The sequence below is a fragment of the Carlito syrichta genome, unplaced genomic scaffold (genome assembly GCF_000164805.1).
Source record: "Carlito syrichta isolate Samal-C Ts95f unplaced genomic scaffold, Tarsius_syrichta-2.0.1 Scaffold314111, whole genome shotgun sequence".
NCBI classification, from domain to species: domain Eukaryota; kingdom Metazoa; phylum Chordata; class Mammalia; order Primates; family Tarsiidae; genus Carlito; species Carlito syrichta.
Genome location: NW_007258207.1, coordinates 1751555 through 1770371, shown reverse-complemented (window position 1 = coordinate 1770371; position 18817 = coordinate 1751555). Strand labels below are relative to the sequence as shown.

At 41.2% G+C, this 18817-nt stretch overlaps 1 protein-coding gene across 1 annotated transcript in view; it reads left to right on the top strand.

Moving 5' to 3' along the window:
- The window catches only part of RIF1 (replication timing regulatory factor 1), a 73996-nt gene that overhangs the window by 2773 nt on the left and 52406 nt on the right, over positions 1 to 18817 (top strand). The window contains exons 3-8 of the mRNA XM_021719067.1: positions 2353 to 2449; positions 4788 to 4852; positions 6763 to 6794; positions 6965 to 7154; positions 10559 to 10651; positions 16152 to 16290. Coding sequence (XP_021574742.1) covers positions 2353 to 2449; positions 4788 to 4852; positions 6763 to 6794; positions 6965 to 7154; positions 10559 to 10651; positions 16152 to 16290 — 616 coding nt within the window. The remainder of the gene's footprint in view (positions 1 to 2352; positions 2450 to 4787; positions 4853 to 6762; positions 6795 to 6964; positions 7155 to 10558; positions 10652 to 16151; positions 16291 to 18817) is intronic.

The window sequence follows — 18817 nt, the reverse complement described above, 5'->3', positions numbered from 1 at the left end:
ATCCACTCACCTCAGCCTCCCAAAGGCGCGGGATTACAAGCTGAGCCACCGAACCTGGCTGAGTTCTTATTCTTAAGATCATGTTTATGTTCTTTTATTTTTAGTATTGTTTTGGGGGTTGGGGGCTGCCTGTGTTGTCCAAACTCTTAGGCTCAAGTAAGTCCTTCTATCTCAGCCTCCTGAGTAGCTAGGATTATGGGCGTGCACCACCACGCCCAGCTGTTTTTGTGCTTTTAAACAGTTATATTCTGTCAACACTTGTACATTTTGGCATGATTTTTGGCTAAATTTTAAAGCATTTGAGATACTGTCTACCCTAAGTGTAGTCATAGTCATCAACTTTTTTTGTTTATGTAAGCAGGAACTTTAGTGTGTGGTAGTTATCTGATAATATTATTTAGTAATATTAATGGCATTTATTATTTCATTTTCTTCATGATTATATTCTACATTCTAACAAAATGATGTGATAAAGACCATGATCCTTCATGTATTTAGTATTACAGGATTGGGAACTCTATTGCATGTATCTTTAGTCAGGTTGCAGTGTTTTTTTGTTTCTTTTGTTTTAAGTCGGAGTCTCACTCCATTGCCCAGGCTGGAGTGCAGTGCCAGGCTCACGGCCACTGCACCTTCAGTCTGCTGGTTCAGGCAGTCCTTCCACCTCAGTCTTCCAAGTAGCTGGAACTACAGATGCGCACCACCATGCCCAGCTAATTTTTTGATTTATTGTAGAGATGAGGTCTTGCCAAGTTGCCCAGGCTGGTCTCGAACCCCTAGACTCGGGCAATTCTCTTGCCTCCACCTCTCAAAGTGCTGGGATTACAAGCATGAGTCACCAGACCCAGCTATGTTGCAGTGTTTATAAATAAGGCTTGTAACTGAAGTTCCTGACGAATTATTATTTGGAGTCAGTAATAGGACAATAAACAGAAGCTCTTCGTGTGAATTAGACATAGGACAGTTAAATTCCTTCAGAGTAGTAGCCATGCTAGATAAAATAGAGCATGTTTCTATGTTGCTTTTCAGAATTCAGCTAAAATTGTGTTTAGGAACCCACAACACTCTTGAAGATGGGACAACACCACTGATAGGAACAGTTTTTTTGAGCAAGTATGCCTAGTAAAGGTTGATCACAGACATTTGCTAGCTCTCATCCAGGAGACAGTAGTAGTACTCACAGTCTTAAGCCTTACTCAGTTGCTTGCAACTGGTTGCTGTGATATGTCCCTTATACCTTAGTATTTGATTTGTGTGTGTGTGTGTGTATTGGAGTCTTATTCTGGCTCAGACGGGAGTGCAGTGGCATGTTCATGGCCACCACAGCCTGGACTTGCTGGGCTCCAGCGATCCTTCCGCCTTAGCCTTCAAGTAGCCGGAACTGCAGGCGCACACTACCATGCCCGGCTAATTTTTGATTTATTGTAGAGACGACGGCTCGCCAAGTTGCCCGGGCTGGTCTTGAACCTGCGGGCTCAGGCAGTCCACTCGCCTCGGCCTCCCAAAGTGCTAGGATTACAGGCTGAGCCACCAAGCCCGTCTTTTTTAAGTTTTCAAACAAAGTTTATTAGAGAAAGAAAAGAGGGAAGATTGAGAGATAAGCAGAGCTGGCTTGGACTAGAGAAACTGCTGATTTTGTTTTAATTATTTGACATTTGCTGTTTTTCCTATTCAAGGAAAACCATTGTGGGTTCCTTGGATGTGTGATTCAGTGAAAGATGGGGTATTTTGAAGATAAGTCACTTTCAAATAAAGTGGTATTAGGAAAGGGGGGCATTGGGTTACAAGTAAACATTGAGGGATATATCTGGACTCCATTTGACAGATTAGGGCTTTTATAGCTTTTATATATGTAGTATGGATTGGGCTTTGAATTCTAGATTTGACATGGATTAAAATTCTCTTATTTGTAAAGTAGGAGTTTTTAAAACTTTAATATCTGAGAAGTTTAAAGTGCCTAGCAAATATTAGATACTTAGTAAATGCTATATTCTGAACTTTTCCTTCTCTTAGTCTTAGAGAAAGACATTTCATTCCACTCTAAAACTAGGATGTCAGCTTTTGCATTTATGTCTTTGGCTTATTTTTTGTGGAAGGGCCTGGCTTCTTTTCCCAGTTTAGTGTCTTTATCTTCATTCAGTTTATCTCTAGTTCCCTCTTTGCCAAGCTGTATACGTGGCCTCCTGATCTTACTCTTTTTTTTTTTTTTTTTTTTTTGCTTATTCTCAAATACTTGATAACTCGATTCAGATATGATGATTTGATAGACTTGCTTGTTTTTAGTCAACTTTTGCTTTCTAAAAATTGATTTACAGTTATACTTTGTAATAAATGTGATTTTGTTTTTTGTAGACTCACATTTCCAGTCAAAACTTGGAGCTAAGTAGTGCTGCTCTACAAGCATTGGGGTTTTGCCTGTATAATCCCAAAATTACCTCAGTATTATCAGGTAGATAAATTTCAATTAATATTTTCAGAATATTAATAAAAAAGTGTAAGTTTACAGTATACATAGTTTGATGCTGTTAAAAGTACTGTTGTTACCTCCGGATAAGTTTCATAACTTGTAGTTTAGTGTTTGCTTTTAAGAAAACTAATGTCCAGATAGATTAACATTATTATCTAGACATAGCTCTCTGATACTATAAAATTTGCTCTAAAAAACAAAACTGTTTAAGCACAATTGCTGTAAACCTTTATTCAGGCATATACACCAAGGAACATGAAATTGAGTTGAAAAGTTCTATAACGATAAATGTGGAATAGTTTGGAACCATAAAAATAGGGTAATGAAAGTGCAGAACCTGGCCTGTCACAGTGACACACGCCTATAATCCTAGTACTTTGGGAGACTGAGGTGAGAGGATTGCCTGAGCCCAGGGGTTCAAAACCAACCCGAGCAACTAGGCAAGACCTCATCTCTACAATAGATCCAAAAAATAACCTGGCATGATAGCGTGTACCTGTAGTTCCAGCTACTTGGAAGACTGAGGCAGAAGGATCACCTGAGCCCAGCAGGTCGAGGTTGCAGCGGCTGGGTGTGTGCTGCTGCCCTCCAACCTGGGCGAGAGAGTGATGACTCCAACTCAGAAAGAGAGAGAGAGAGAAAGTGCAGAACCTGATGCCTTCCGTGTTTTCAAGCAGTCTGCATGTTGTTTCTCTGTAGTTAGTAGTTTACCATTGTAAAGAAAGCCTGGGGAAATTAAGTATAGATAATAAGGATGTCAGAAATTAGGCATAGATAATAAGAATGTCAGAAAATTATTCCCGTTCTTTATTCTGAGGGAAAAACTGTTTTTTTTGTTTTGTTTTTTGAGTCAGAGTTTCACTCTGATGGCCACTGCAGCCTTATCTGCTGGGCTCAGCTGATCCTTCTGCCTTGGCCTTTCAAGTTGCTGGAACTACAGGCATGTGCCACCATGCCCAGATGATTTTTTTTTTTTTTTTTTTTTTTTGAGTTGGAGTGCACTGGCTGCTCCCGGCCACCACAGCCTCGACCTGCTGGGCTCTGGCGATCCTTCCACCTCAGCCTTCCAAGTAGCTGGAACTACAGGCGTGCGCTACCACACCTGGCTAATTTTTTTATTTATTGTAGAGATGAGGTCTCATCAGGTTGCCCAGGCAGGTCTCAAATCCCACAGGCTCAGACAATCCACTCACCTCAGCCTCCCAAGGTGCAGGATTACAGGCTGAGCCACCGAGCCCGGCTCCAGATGATTTTTGGATTTATTGTAGAGATGAAGTCTTGCCAAGTTGCCCAGGCTGGTCTTGAACCCTTTGGCTCATGCAGTTCTCTCATCTCATCGACCCAAAGTGCTGGGATGAGCCACTGCACCCAGCCAGCTTGTTCTTTTTTGTATATGGAAATGTTAGCAGCCTAAAGTAGGAGTTGTTCATTTTAAAGTAGATATGTAGGATTTAAAACATCTGGCAAAAATTGTATGTTCATATACACTGCTCATAGCTATAGTAATTTTGATTGCCCAAGATACCTGAGTTGGTGTCTCTTATTTTCTGAGCATATCTTCTCCTCTTATCTGAGTTTCGTTTTGGAGAAAAGTTAAACACCAGCAGTGGTTCTCTGTTTCTGTTCTCTGAATATATGTTTAACTTTATGATTGAAGAGTACATTATTTTTCTCTACTTTTTTTTTTTTTTTTGAGTTGGAGTTTCACTCTGTCACCCAGGCTGGAAGCCAGTGGCATGCTACTGGCCACTGCAGCCTCGACCTGTTGTGCACAGGTGATTCTTCACCTCAGCCTTCCAAGTAGTTGGAACTACAGACATACGCTACCATACCCAGCTAATTTTTGGATTTATTGTAGAGATGAGGTCTTGCCAAGTTGCCCAGGTTGGTCTCGAACCTGCGGGCTCAGGCAATCCTCACATCTCAGCCTCCCAGAGTGCTGGGATTATAGGTGAGCCACTGTGCCCAGCCAGGGAAGACCTTAAGTGAGGTCTTGCCTACGTTCCTGCACAATCTGGTTTTAAAAATTATTTTCATTGAAGTTTTTTTATGGTTTAAAAAATTATAAGTGGGCTATAATGGGTGCTTGGAAAGGCAGTCACATGCCTAGAAGGGAACAGAAAAATACCTTCTTTCTACATTCCTCTTCTTTAACAGGTATGCTAACAGCACAGATTGATGACATGATTTCTGTCGTCCCTTATTTTTGATTCTTTGAACTTTCCTATGGTTACTGAGCTATTTCCTTTAACTGCCTGGCTTTCATTGATGCTTAGATTATATCATGGTTCTCTGACTGTCCTCTTCTATAAGAATGTAGGATTTAATAACCACAGTTATCTGACTGTCCTCTTCTATAAGAACGTAGAATTTAATAACATAACAGTGAGTACTATGGTTGGCCTTTTTTTTTCCTGTGAAGTGTCATTCTTTTTTAACTTTAGTTTTTAAATTTTTAAATATGTGGGGTATACAATTCAGGGTTAGGTATACAGATGTTCATTATGCAGATACCCTTGTTGATGAGCTGTGCTACATACACCCCCCCCACCTGCTGTTTCCCACTACTGCCAATCCCATCCCTGCCCTCCTCATGACTAGCCCTTTGTAGTTTTCACATCCTTGGAGTCAACTAACCAAGGATTGAAAATACTCAACAACAAAAAGAGAAAATACTCAACAAAATTTTATCTGTGTTGAACATGTACGGTGTTTTTTCTTGTCATTGTTCCCTAAGCAATAGAGTATAACAGCTGTTTACTTAACATTTATATTGTATTAGGTATTATAAGTAAACTAGAGATGACTTAAAGTATGTGGGAAGATGTCCGTAACTATGTATACATGCGGTAACGTGTCACTTAATGACGGGGATATATTCTGAGAAATGCATCATTAGATAATTTTTGTCATTGTGTAAATACTGTGAAGTATACTTATATAGACCTAGATGGTATAGCCTGTTCTATACCTAGGCTATACTGTATAGCCTATTACTCCTAGGCTACAAACCTGTGCAGCAGGTTGCTGTACTAAATACTGTCGACAGCAGTTGTAACACAATGGGAAGAATTTGTTATCTATCATAGAAAAGGGGCTGGGCACGGTGGCTTGGCTCATGCCACTAATCCCAGCATTTTGGCAAGCAAAGGCAGGAAGATAGCTTAAGCCGGGAGTTGAAGACAACCTGGGCAACATAGCTAGACCCTGTCTACAAAAAAAAAAGAAAAAAAAGATTAGCAGGGTTTGGGTAGATAGACAGACACATTGTATGGCTTTATAAAAATATTTCTTTAGGTCCTTATCTTTAAGCTTTTTTTCTAAAACATTGTTAAACTCTTTTGTTAACAATTAAGACGCACTCTTATAAGCCTAGGTCTACGCAGGATCAGACTCATTATTATCACTGTTTTCTCCCTCCACATCTTGTCCTATTGAAAGGTCTTCAGGGCAGTAACATGCATGGAGTTATCATTTTTTATGATGTCAGTGTTTTCTTTTGGAATACCTCCTGAAAGACCTGCCAAGGCTGTTTAACAGTTAACTTTTTTGTAGACAAGTAGAAGGAATACATTTCTGATTAAAAACTATTGTATGCTAAATACATAAACCAGCAACATAGTTATTTATTGTCATTATCAAGTATTATGTGCTGCACATAATTGTGCTATACTTTTATATGAATGGGAACACAGTAGGTTTGTTTTACACCAGCATCTTCACAAACGTGATGTATTTATTACGTTTGACAGTCACTAGGTGATAGGAATTTTTTAGGTCCTTTATAATCTTATGGGATAACCACTGTAAGTGTGGTCAGTCATTGAGGAAAATGTCATGTTGTGCATGAATATGTTATGCCACTTTGTTTTTTTGAGTTGAAGTCTCACTCTGTCACCCAGGCTGGAGTGCAGTGACACACTCACGGCCACTGCAGCCTCAGCCTGCTAGGTTCAGGTGATCCTTCTACCTCAGCCTTCCAAGTAGCTGGAACTACAGGCATGCACCATCATGCCCAGCTAATTTTTTTGTTTGTTTATTGTTGAGAGACGAGGTCCCGCCAAGTTGCCCAGGCTGGTCTCGAACCCCTGAGTTCAGGCAGTCCTCTGCCTCTGCTTCCCAAAGTGCTGGGATTACAGGTGTGAGCCACCGCGCTTGGCTTGCTATGCCACTTTATATAGGACTTGAGCAGCCTTGGGAGGTCCTGAAATCAATTTCCCATAGAAACTGAGGGACCGACTCTATTTTAAAATGTTTAATCTGAAGACAATACTGTGTTCTCATTATTTAAAAAGTTTGTTGAAAGAATACAGAAATGTACAAATTTGTAAGTAAAAATTAGATGTATTTCTCCTATGTATATACACATATATGTATGTATTCGAAAACAGCTGGACCCTGCTATGTATATTTCTGTGGGCCACTTATTTTCCTGGTAGTTTAGACTTAAAAAGTGAGGTGTAAAGCTAATTTTTTCATTGATTTTACCATTTATAGGCTAATTGAACAAGCCCCAGTTCAAATGGGAGAAGAGTCAGTGAGGTGGGCAAAACTGGTCATACCATTAGTGGTTCACTCAGCACAAAAGGTACATTTGCGGGGAGCAACTGCTCTGGAGATGGGAATGCCATTATTGCTTCAGAATCAGCAAGAAATAGCATCTATTACAGAGCAGCTTATGACTACTGTAAGTATTACTTTATGTAAGGATATTCTGGATATTGCATCAGAAGGTTCTGTACTAAACTTAAAATTATTTGAGCACCAGCCACGCACAGTGGTTCATGCCTGAGCAGCATGGCAAGGCCTCATCTCTACAATAAATTAAAAAATTAGTGGTGTGATGGTGTGTGCCTGTGGTTCCAGCTATTTGGAAGGCTGAGGTGGAAGGATTGCCTGAGCTCAGGTCAAGGCTGCAGAGGCCATGAGCATGCCACTACACTCCAGCCTGGGCAACAGAGTGAGACTTCCAACTCCCAAAAAACCCCAAAAAACAAAATTATCTGGGCATAATAATTGGTAAAATTGACTTAGCATTAAAAATTGTTTAAGCTAAGCTGGGCTCGGTGGCTCAGCCTGTAATCCTGTGCCTTTGGGAGGCTGAGGTGAATGGATTGCCTGAGCCCTCGTGTTCGAGACCCGCCTGGGCAATTTGGCGAGACCTCATCTCTACAGTAAATCAAATAAATTAGCCGGGCGTGGTAGCGCGCGCCTGTAGTTCCAGCTACTTGGAAGGTTGAGGCGGAAGGATCGCCAGACCCCAGCAGGTCGAGGCTGCGGTAGCCGGGAGCGGCCACTGCACTCCAGTGTGGGCGACAGAATGACACTCCAACTCAAAAAAAAAAATTATTTAAGTTAAGCCAGACATGGTGGCTCATACCTGTAATCCCAGCACTTTGGGAGATTCATGCGAGAAGGTTGCGTGAGCCCACAGCTTCAAGACCAGCCTGGGCAATGGGGCAAGACCTCATCTCTACAATAAATGAAAAAAAATTAATCAGGTGTGGTGGCACACGCCTGTAGTTCCAGCCACTTAGAAGGCTGAGGCAGAAGGATCCTGAACCCAGCAGGTTGAGGTTGCGGTGGCCATGAGTGTGCCTCTGCATTCCAGCCTGGGCGACAGAGTAGACTCCAACTCAAAAAAAAAAAAAAATTGTGGGCTGGGCTTGGTGGATCAGCCTGTAATTCCAGCACTTTGGGAGGCCGAGGTGAGTGGATTTCCTGAGCCCATGGATTTGAGACCATCCCAGGCAACTTGGCAAGACCTCGTCTCTTCATTAAATAAAAAATTAGCTGGGTGTGGTAGCACACACCTGTAGTTCTGGCTACTTGGAAGGATGAGGCGGAAGGATCACCAGAGCCCAGCGGGTCGATGCTGGGGTGGCCGGGAGCATGCCACTGCACTTCAGCCTGGGCAATGGAGTGAAACTCCAACTCAAAACAATTGTTTAGGGGGTAGCGTAGGCACATTGCTCCTACACACCATTAAGAAAGGGAGCTGTCTATTCATTGTTACTACAACCTAGACATTTTACCTTACCCCCAGCGAATGGGAAATAGAAAGGGATTGTATTTCTATAAAAGATAAGAGCATTCACTGATTCAGTGCTGTTTGGATTGTTTAATCCAACCCAAACTGAGATTGTGTAATCTCAGTATATACAAATATAGTGCACATAAGTGTATCTCGTCTGTACTGTTTTCTGGTTATTACTTGCCACAGGTTGCCATGCAACCTTATTCCTAGTAACAGGATTTATTGAGTTCCTGTGACATGCAGTGCATTATTCCAGCACTGAATGCAGCAATGAACAAAAGGGGCTTGTGGAAATTATTTTCTCATGGGAGAGAGAAAGTATATAGTGTGCCTCTGAGAGTGTAGTACTCTGAGAGCACTGGAGAACAGCAAGTGTGGGTTAGAGTGTGCCATCAGAGAGGAATAATGAGATGGTCAGAAAGGTTAAAGAGTAGGATATTTAAACAATGACTTGAAGGCAGATTGGGCATCAACCACATGGATAATATGGGGTAAGCTCATTCCAGGCAAGAGAACCATGATAGCAAAAACTCTCTTGTGGTTATGTACCTTTTTGGTGTTAGGAAACACTGGGCAGTATGACAGCAGTGGGTGAATGAGGATGAGAGGATTAGGAGACAGTGTTAGAGGGAGAGAGGGGCCCGATCTCATAGGACCTTGGAGGCCATTGTAAGGATTTGGCTTTTACTGGATTATGTGGAAAGTCATATTTGAAAGTTTTGAGCCTAGGTGTAAAATACATTGACTTGGGTTTTATTTTATTGTTTTGAAAGCGGGATTTATTGAGAGGACAGAAAAGCTCCCACCATGGGAGGGGACCCAAGGGGGTTGTCCCAGTTGGGTTTTAAAGGAATCACTATGGTTATATTGTGAATTGATTGTATGGGAGTGGTTGAGGAGCAGGGAGACTGATTAGGACATGCTGCAGTAATCCAGGCTGTGAGGCATTGAGCCTTCCAGTTTCTAAATCCTGGGGTTTTGTTTGCTTTTAAAATTAAGGAGGCTTCTTAGCCGGGCACGGTTGCTCATGCCTGTAATCCCAGCACTTTGGGAGGTAGAGGTGAGAGGGTTGCTTGAGTCCAGAAGCTCGAAACTAGCCTGAGCAACCAGGTGAGACCTTGTATCTACAATAAATCAAAAAATTGGCCAGGTGTGGTGGCACATGCCTGTGGTTCCACTGTTTGGAAGGCTGAGATGGAAGGATAAAAAAATAAATAAACAAATCCATCAGAATACTTTGTTTATATTCATTACCAAGAGGCCCCCCTAACTTTTTTTTCCCTCCAAATTGTTACTTGGCTCTGTCACCCCGACTGGAGTGTAGTGGCACACTCACTGCCACAGCAGTGCTCAGGTGATCTTTCACCTCAGCCTTCCAAATAGCTAGAACCACAGGCACATGCCACTATGCCTGGCTAATTTTTTTTTTTTTTATTGTATTATGGAAACAGGTCTTGCCAAGTTGCCTGGGCTGGTCTCAAATCCCCAGGCTCAGGCAGTCCTCTTGCTTCTGCCTCTCGGAGTGCTGAGATTACAGGCATGAGCCACCATACCAGGCTGGATTTGTTCATTTTTAATAGCATGCATAAAATTATAAATAAGAGCTAAAATTATCTAAGATGTCTATTGACCATGAAGCTGTTAGTGTTTTTTTTTCATTATTTGTGTGAAAAGACTAATGCATTATCATTTGAACTTTAATTAATAGTGTGCATGCTGAAGTTTTTAGGGAAAATTATCTTGGTAGGAAAAAACCGTAAGCTGAATTAATGGATGGTAGGATGGCCAGATACATGTGAAGACATAGTAGAATATTCATGGTAGAATTAACAATCGTTGTATTTGAATATTTACTGTACATCTTATTCAAATTTGCTATCTGCCTTAAAACTTTTCTTCTGGGTTTTTTGGGGGAGGGAGAGTATCAGTGTATTTTTATTATGGGAAATGTTAATTGGGGGAGAATCAATTTTTGAAAATTGCTTCTAGACTTTGTTACTGAATTTTTCCTTTCCAGGAGTCTGTTTGTTACATATTTTTGCTTTTGTTTGCAGAATTTGATTTCAGAACTCCAGAAGCTATTTATGAATAAAAATGAAACTTATGTGTTAAAATTATGGCCCTTATTTGTCAAACTACTTGGAAAGGTAAGAGCTGCTGTTAATGAAGTCCACAGTTTTTTCATGCCATGCCCTTTCATTTCTTATCTTAGTACAGTCAGTGTTCATTATTTATGAATGCCTTTCTAGCAGATTTCCTACTCACTAAAATTTATTTGTAAACCCCAAATCAGTACCTGTTTTGCTTTTGCCATCATTTGTAGACACCCAGAGTGGCAAAGAATTTGAGTCACCTAACATGGATGTTTATACCTGAGGTAAAGCAAGTTTTGGCTCTACCTTTTTGTTTTAGCTCTCATACTTTAAACAGATGTCATTTTGAAAATTTTTATTTATTTATTTTTGAGTTGGAGTCTCACTGTGTTGCCCAGGCTAGAGAACAGTGGCATACTCATGGCCACCGCAGCTTCAACCTGCTGGGCTCTGGCGATCCTTCTGCCTCAGCCTTCCAAGTAGCCAGAACTACAGGCGTGCGCTACCACGCCCAGCTAATTTATTTATTTATTTATTGTAGAGACCATATAGATCTCGCCTAGTTGCCCAGGTGGGTCTCGAACCTGTGGGCTCAGGCCAGTCCACTTACCTCGGCCTCCCAGAATGCTGGGATTACAGGTTGAGCCACCAAGCCCGGCCAGATGTCATTTTAAAGGTTCATTTAGTCCAACATTTTTTTTGTACTTTCTCTTGGTGATTTCACTGCCTGAATGACCCCCAACCATCGGAATAAGTTCTGACTAGTTCTTGTTCCTAAGCAAAGAAAGGGCTAGGTGCATTGGCCCACACCTGTAATCCCCAGCACTCTGAGAGGCGGAGGTGAGAGGGTTGCCTGAGACCATCTGGGCAACTTAGCATGACTTTGTCTCTACAATAAATCAGAAAATAAACTGGGTATGGTGGTGCGTGCCTGTAGTTCTAGCTACTTGGAAGGCTGAAGTAGAAGGGTCGCCTGAGCCCAGGAAGTCTAGTTTGCGGTGGCTGTGAGTGCGCTACTGCACTCCAGCATGGGCAACAGAGTTTGATTCCAACTCAAAAAAAAAAAAAAGGTTGATATACCCAATGGTAAAAATAAGCTTTGTTCAGACATGGATTACAGCACTGTTGGCTGTGAGTTTGATGTTTGGGAATCAGCAGTATAAAATGTCTTACCAGAAACACATGAAACAGGTTATGAATTGAACAGTTGACAAAACTTGTGACCAGAGACTCAAGGAAAACTAACCCTGTATTTCCCATGTGAGTGATGGTTCAGTATTCACTAACTAGTGCTTGAGACAACCTTAGAAAATAACTGTTGTGAATAATGAGAATCAACTGTATTGTTTAGTCATTAAGCCAGTTTTTTTGGGAGGAGGTGTACTTTTTCATTGTGGTACATATGTATAATTATAAATTTTCTGGACTCAGACAATTTTTCTGCTTCAGCAGCACTCCACCATACCTGGCTAATCTTCTTGATTTATAGTAGAGATGAGGTCTCTCCAAGTTGCCCAGGCTGGTATTGAACCCCTGGGATCAGGCAATCTTCTCACCTTTGCCTTTTGTAATTGAACAGTTTGCATTTGTAAGGAACAATTCAGTAGCACTAAATATATTTATGTTATACTATAAGCATCATCACTATTTATACCCAAAACTTGTTCATCACCTCCAACAACAACCGTACTCCTTAAGCAGTACCTCTCTCTGCCTATGTTCCCTGTCCCCCCCATTAACCTCTATGAATTTGATTATTCTGGATACCTTATTTACCTAAGTGGAATAATAAATATTTGCCCTTCTGTGTCTGGCTTATTTACTAAGTATAATGTTTTCAAGATTTGCCAATGTTGTAGTACACATTAACATTTCATTCCTTCTTACATAGCCAAATAATACTACATTATATGCATTTGTCACACTTTGTTTATTCATTCATCTGTTGACGGGCATTTAGATGGTTTCCACCTTATGACGGCAATTGTGAATAATTTTGCTGTAAACAGTGTACAAATATCTGTTGGAGTTCCTGATTTTTTTTTTTTGAGTCAGAGTCTCACTCTGTTGCCCAGGCTGGAGTGCAGTGGCAGGCATGCTCACAGCCACTGCAGACCCGATCTGCTAGGCCCAGGTGATCCTTCTGCCTCAGCTTTCCAAGTAGCTGGAATCATAGGCACATCACCACACCTGGCTGGTTTTTTGATTTGTTGTAGAGACAGAACTCACCAAGTTGCCCAGACTTTTCTCGAACCCCTGGGCTCAGGCAATCCCTCTCACCTCTGCCTCCCAAAGTGCTGGGATAACAGGTGTGAGCCACTACACCTGGCCAGAGTTCCTGCTTTCTATTTTGATATATACTTAGGAGTGAAATTGCTGGGTCATATGGTAGTTTCCTATGCTTAACTTTTGAGAAAACATCTAACTTTTTGATAGTAGCTGTACCATTTTACATTTCCACCAGTAATGCACTGGGATTCCAGTTTCTCAGCATCCTTACCAACACTTTTTTCCCATTTTTTGGATAAAAGCTATTCTAGTGAATATGAAATGGGAATTCATGGTATCAATTTGCACTTCTCTAATTACTAATGATGTTGAGCATCTTTTCATGGGGTTCTTGGCCAATTTGTTTCATCTTCTGTGGAGAAATGCTTGTTCAAGTCTTTTGCCCATTTTTGAATGGGGTTGTGTTTTTGTTGTTGAATTGTAGTTTATATATTCTGGATATTAATCCCTTATCAGTTATGTGATTTACAACTATTTTCTTCCATTTTGTAGCTTTTTTTTTTTTTTTGCTTTCTTGGTGGTATTCACTATGTCTTTGTTGCCTGTGCTTTTGGTATTATATTAATGAAATTATTGCCAAATCCAGTGTCATGACTCTTGTTTTCTTGGAAACATTTTTATTTTAGAACATTTTTATTTTGAATTTAGATCTTTGAATCATTTCCAGTTAATATTTGGGGATGGTGTAAGGTAAGGGTCCATGTTCATTCTTTTGGAGGTAGATGTTCAGTTTCCTCAGCATAATTTGTTGAAAAGACTTTTCCTTATTAAATGGTCATGGTACCCTTGCCGAAAATCAATTTACTTCTTTTTTTTTTTTTCTTGAGTCAGAGTCTCTCTCTGTCGCTAAGGCCCACTCACCCTCACTGCAGCCTTGACCTGCTGGGCTCAGGCAACCATTCTATCTCAGTTGTGCCCTCCACCATTCCTGGCTGATTTTTTTGATTTATTGTAGAGATGAGGTCTCTCCAAGTTGCCTAGGTTGGTATCAAACCCCTGAGCTCAGGCAATCCTCTCGCCTTTGCCTCCCAAAGTGCTGGGATTATAGGTATGAGCCACCGTGCCTGACCTAGTTTAACTTATGCACAGTATTCTATTCTGTTGATCTGTATGTAGATCTGTCCTTACACCGTCACCATATGTTTTCATTTTTTTATTTTTATTTATTTTTATTTTATTATTTTTTTTTGAGTTGGAGTCTCACTCTGTTGCTCAGACTGGAGTGCAGTGACCGCTCCCGGCCACCGCAGCCTTGACCTGCTGGGGTCCGGCGCTCCTTCCACCTCAGCCTTCCGAGTAGCTGGAACTACAGGCGCGCGCTACCACGCCCGGCTGATTTTTGATTTGTAGAGATGAGGTCTCTCCAAGTTGCCCAGGCGGGTCTCGAACCCGCGGTCTCAGGCAATCCTACTCACCTCAGCCTCCCAAGGCGTGGGATTACAGGCTGAGCCACCGAGCCCGGCTTGCCGTAGTTTTTATAATTTTGGAAGTTGTGTGAGTTCTCCAATTTTATGTTTCTAGATTGTTTTGGCTGTTCGAGGCCCTTTGCAATTAAATACAAATTTGAGGATTGACATTCCTGTGTGAAAAAAGGCTGGGGGAATCTTGATAGAGATGGGTCTGCAGATTGCTTTGTGTTTGACTTTTTAGCAGTGTTTAATGTTCTTACACATGAACAGATAGATGTCTTTACATTTATTTAAATCTTTAATTTCTGTTACCAGTGCGTATGTTTTTCGCTTCCTTGGCTGGATCTTTATTCTTTTTTTTTGAGTCAGAGTTTTACTCTGTTGCCCAGGCTGGAGGCTCACAGCCACCTCAGCCTCAACCTGCTGGGCTCAGAGGATCCTTCCACCTCAGCCTTCCAAGTAGCTGGAAGTACAGACACGCGCTCCCTCGCCAGGCTAATTTTTTGATGTATTGTAGAGATGAGGTCTCGCCAGATTGCCCAGGCTGACCTCGAACCCGTGGGCTCAGGCAGGCATCACACCTTGGCCTCCCAAAATGCTGGGATTATAGACGTGAGCTACCACACCAGGACTTCAATCTATATTCTTAAGTATTTAATACTTTTAGGTGCTATGTAAGTGGAATTGCTTTTCTGATTTCCTTTTTGTATTATTGCTGGTGTGTCAGAAACCACGTTTCATTTGTTGATCCTGTTTTCCTGCAACTTTGCTGAACTTACGAGCTCTCTTAGCTTTCTTATGAAATCTTTGTTATTTGTCAAGTCAATTTTTTGTTGTTTCCTGTGAAGATTTTATGTGGCATATAGTCCCCAAGTCTGTAAATGTTTATGTAGTTTTTTTCTTGTAGCATTTCTTGTTTTTCATTTTTCCATTTTGTACTTTATTTTCTTTTTTGTTTGATGTTATTTCCTTTTGAGTCATATAATATTTGGAAGTGTCCTAGAAGTTATCCAGTTTTCTTGACTTTCTTATTTTTGCCATTTTATTAGCTATTAAATTGCTAATATTATCATTTTTTTCATTTTTCTTTTTCTTTTTTGAGTTGGAGTCTCACTGTCGCCCAGACTACAGTGCATTGGCCGCTCCCGGCCACCACAGCCTCGACCTGCTGGGCTCCGGCGATCCTTCCGCCTCAGCCTTCCAAGTAGCTGGAACTACAGGCGCGCGCTACCACACCTGGCTAATTTTTGACTTATTGTAGAGATGAGGCCTCGCCAAGTTGCCCAGGCGGGTCTCAAACCCCACGGGCTCAGGCAATCCACTCATCTCAGCCTCCCAAAGGCGCGGGATTACAGGCTGAGCCACCGAGCCCAGCTGCATTTATTTTTTATTCATGAAATTAGATCTTTAGTTCACCAATATTCCTTCTCATCTCAGTATGTTTGGAAAGGTTTTTATTTTAGTTTTCAACATTTTTCTCTAATTGATTTTTTTATATATAAGCATGTATTTTCTTGGTATTGCCTTGATAAAATTTGGAATTTATCTTTGTAATCTTGTATAGTGTTTTAGACATGTTCTGCGTTATGCATTATTTGCTTCATCAAGCTTCATATTTTTTGTGTTCTTGAATTTTGAATGTATATAGAATACAGTATTTTAAAATTTGAATTCCTAGGCCTCTACTTATCTGTTATAACACTTAATGCGTCTTTTTTATGTCTTTTTTCTACCTGTTAGATTATGAAGTCCTAATAACATATATTAATTGAATAGGTAAATGAATGATAATAGTGACTTTATTTTGTTTCATGGAGATAGGTAACTTCTTAATGATTTTTTTTCTCCTTTTTTAGACTTTGCATCGAAGTGGGAGTTTCATCAATTCTTTGTTACAGCTAGAAGAACTGGGATTTCGTAGTGGAGCACCCATGATTAAAAAAATAGCATTTATTGCTTGGAAGAGTTTAATAGATAATTTTGCTTTAAATCCAGGTAAGTAAATAATATTTTAATAGTTTTGATTTTTCTTTGAATTTATTTTACTTGAGCAGGAATAAAAAATGAAGCTTCTCTAGTTCTTTGAACTATTTATTGAAACTTGACTATCAATGAATTATTTTAAGAAAACAGAAATTAGTAGCAAAGTAGAATGCAAATGCTAGGCATTCTTAAAAATCACAAATGAAAATTTTATTTTAGTCGGGCTCGGTGGCCTAGCCTGTAATCCCGCACCTTTGGGAGGTTGAGGTGAGTGGATTGCCTGAGCCCGTGTGTTCGAGACCCATCTGGGCAACTTGGCGAGACCTCATCTCTACAATAAATCAAAAGGAGCCAGGCATGGTAGCGCACGCCTGTAGTTCCAGCTACTTGGAAGGCTGAGGTGGAAGGATCACTGGAGCCCAGCGGGTCAAGGCTGCGGTGGCCGGGAGCGGCCACTGCACTCCAGTCTGGGCGACGGAGTGAGACTCCAACTCAAAAAAAAAAAAAGAAAATTTTATTTTACATTATTTCACAAACTGAACAAGGTAAAAAATACCATTTGTGGTTTTCTTATTGTAACAACCCTGAGTCGAGCACTTGGTATCCATCTCATTTAGTCACCACAATAGACCTGACATATAAGTATTATCACTACTTAGAGAGATTAAGTAAGTTAGTAGAGGCCACATAGCCAGTAGATGATAGAAAACTATTGTGATTCCCATAAATTGAGAATATCATTGACTGATGACCTTTTTCCTTTTTTTTGATTTGGAGTCTCACTCTCACCTAGGCTGGAATGCAGGGCATACTCACAGAGCCACCCCATCGTCAACTTGCTGGGCTCTGGCGATCCTTTCGCCTCATCCTTCCAAGTAGCTGAAACTACAAGCGCGTGCTACCACACCCGGCTAGATGATGATGATGATGATGATGATGATGATGATGATGATGATAACTATTTTTATTGCAGAGGCGAGGTCTCGCCAAGTTGCCTGGTCTGGTCTCGAACCCACGGACTCAGGCAATTCACTCGCCTTGGCCTCCCAAAGTACTGCGATTGCAGGCTGAGCCACCGAGCCCAGCTGACCTTTTTCCTTTTATTTTTTTATGAGAAGAACTCTCAATGCAAGATAAGCTCTGGAAAAGTACTTACTAGTGAGGTTAAGGTTTGTGGTTTTTTTTGAGACAGTGTCTCACTGTCACCCAGGCTGGAGTGCAGTGGCACTATCACTGCTCACTGAAATCTTGTCTTCCTAGGCTCAAGCTGTCTTCCTGCCTTAGCCTGCCAAGTACCTAGCTGGATTTACAGGCACAAACTACCACGCCTGGCTAAATTTTGTGTGTTGTTGTTTTTTGAGTTGGAGTCTCACTCTGTTGCCCAGGCTGGAGTTCAGTGGCATGCTCATGACCACTGCAGCCTCGACCTGCTGGACTCAGGTGATATTTCTGCCTCAACCTTCCAGGTAGCTGGAACTACAGGTGTACACTGCCACGCCCTGCTGGGTTTTTTTTTTTTATTTATTGCAGAGATGAGATCTCACCAAGTTATCCAGACTGGTCTCAGCCAGGCAGTCCTCTCACCTTGGCCTCCCAAAGTGCTGGGATTACAGACTTGAGCCACTGTGCCCGGCCTGTTTATTTATTTATTTTTTAAGAAACCGTCTTCCTATTTTGCCCAGACTGGTCTTGAACTCCTGACCTCAAGCTGTTCTCCCACCCTGGCCTCTCAAAGTGCTGGGACCAGCTTCTTGATATTTAGACGATCTCACAACCAGAGTTAATATTAATATATGGACGCAGTTCATTCTGATTTACTTTAATCATATCTTATTATCCAGTGGTTGTTTAATAATATGCATGAGGAAGAGTATTTAGCACAAATGTGAATACTTAACTAGGTGGTAGTTAGTGTTCGATTTAATGAATACTTATGTTTACAAGTTACAAGATCTGCTAAGTGATGTTGATTGTAGTTTATATTTTTCCTTGCCAGTGGCCCTTAATAATCTCTTCCTCCCCCCCCCCTTTTTTTTTTTGAGTCAGAGTCTCACTTTGTCACTCAGGCTGGAGTGCAGTGGCACACAGCTCACGGCCACCTCAGCCTGGACCTGTTGGGCTCAGGTGACTCTTCCACCCCAGCCTTCCCAGTAACTAGAACTATAGATGTGTGCCACCATGCCTATCTATATATATTTTTTATTATTTATTTTAGAGATGAAGTCTCACCATGTTGCCCAGGCTGTTCTCGAACCTGTGGGCTCAGGCAGTCCTCTTGCCTCTGCCTCCCAAAGTGCTGTGATTACAAGCATGAGCCACCAATCCTGGCCTTCCCCACCTTCATGTGTTTTATAATATGGTTGTTTGCATTAACTATCATTACTTTTATTAAATAATTGGGATAAGAACATTTTTGGACATGTTGTTTTGTTTTGTTTTGTTTTTTGAGTTGGAGTCTCACTCTGCCCAGACTGGAGTGCAGTGGCCGTTCCTGGCCACCGCAGCCTCGACCTGCTGGGCTCCGGCGATCCTTCCGCCT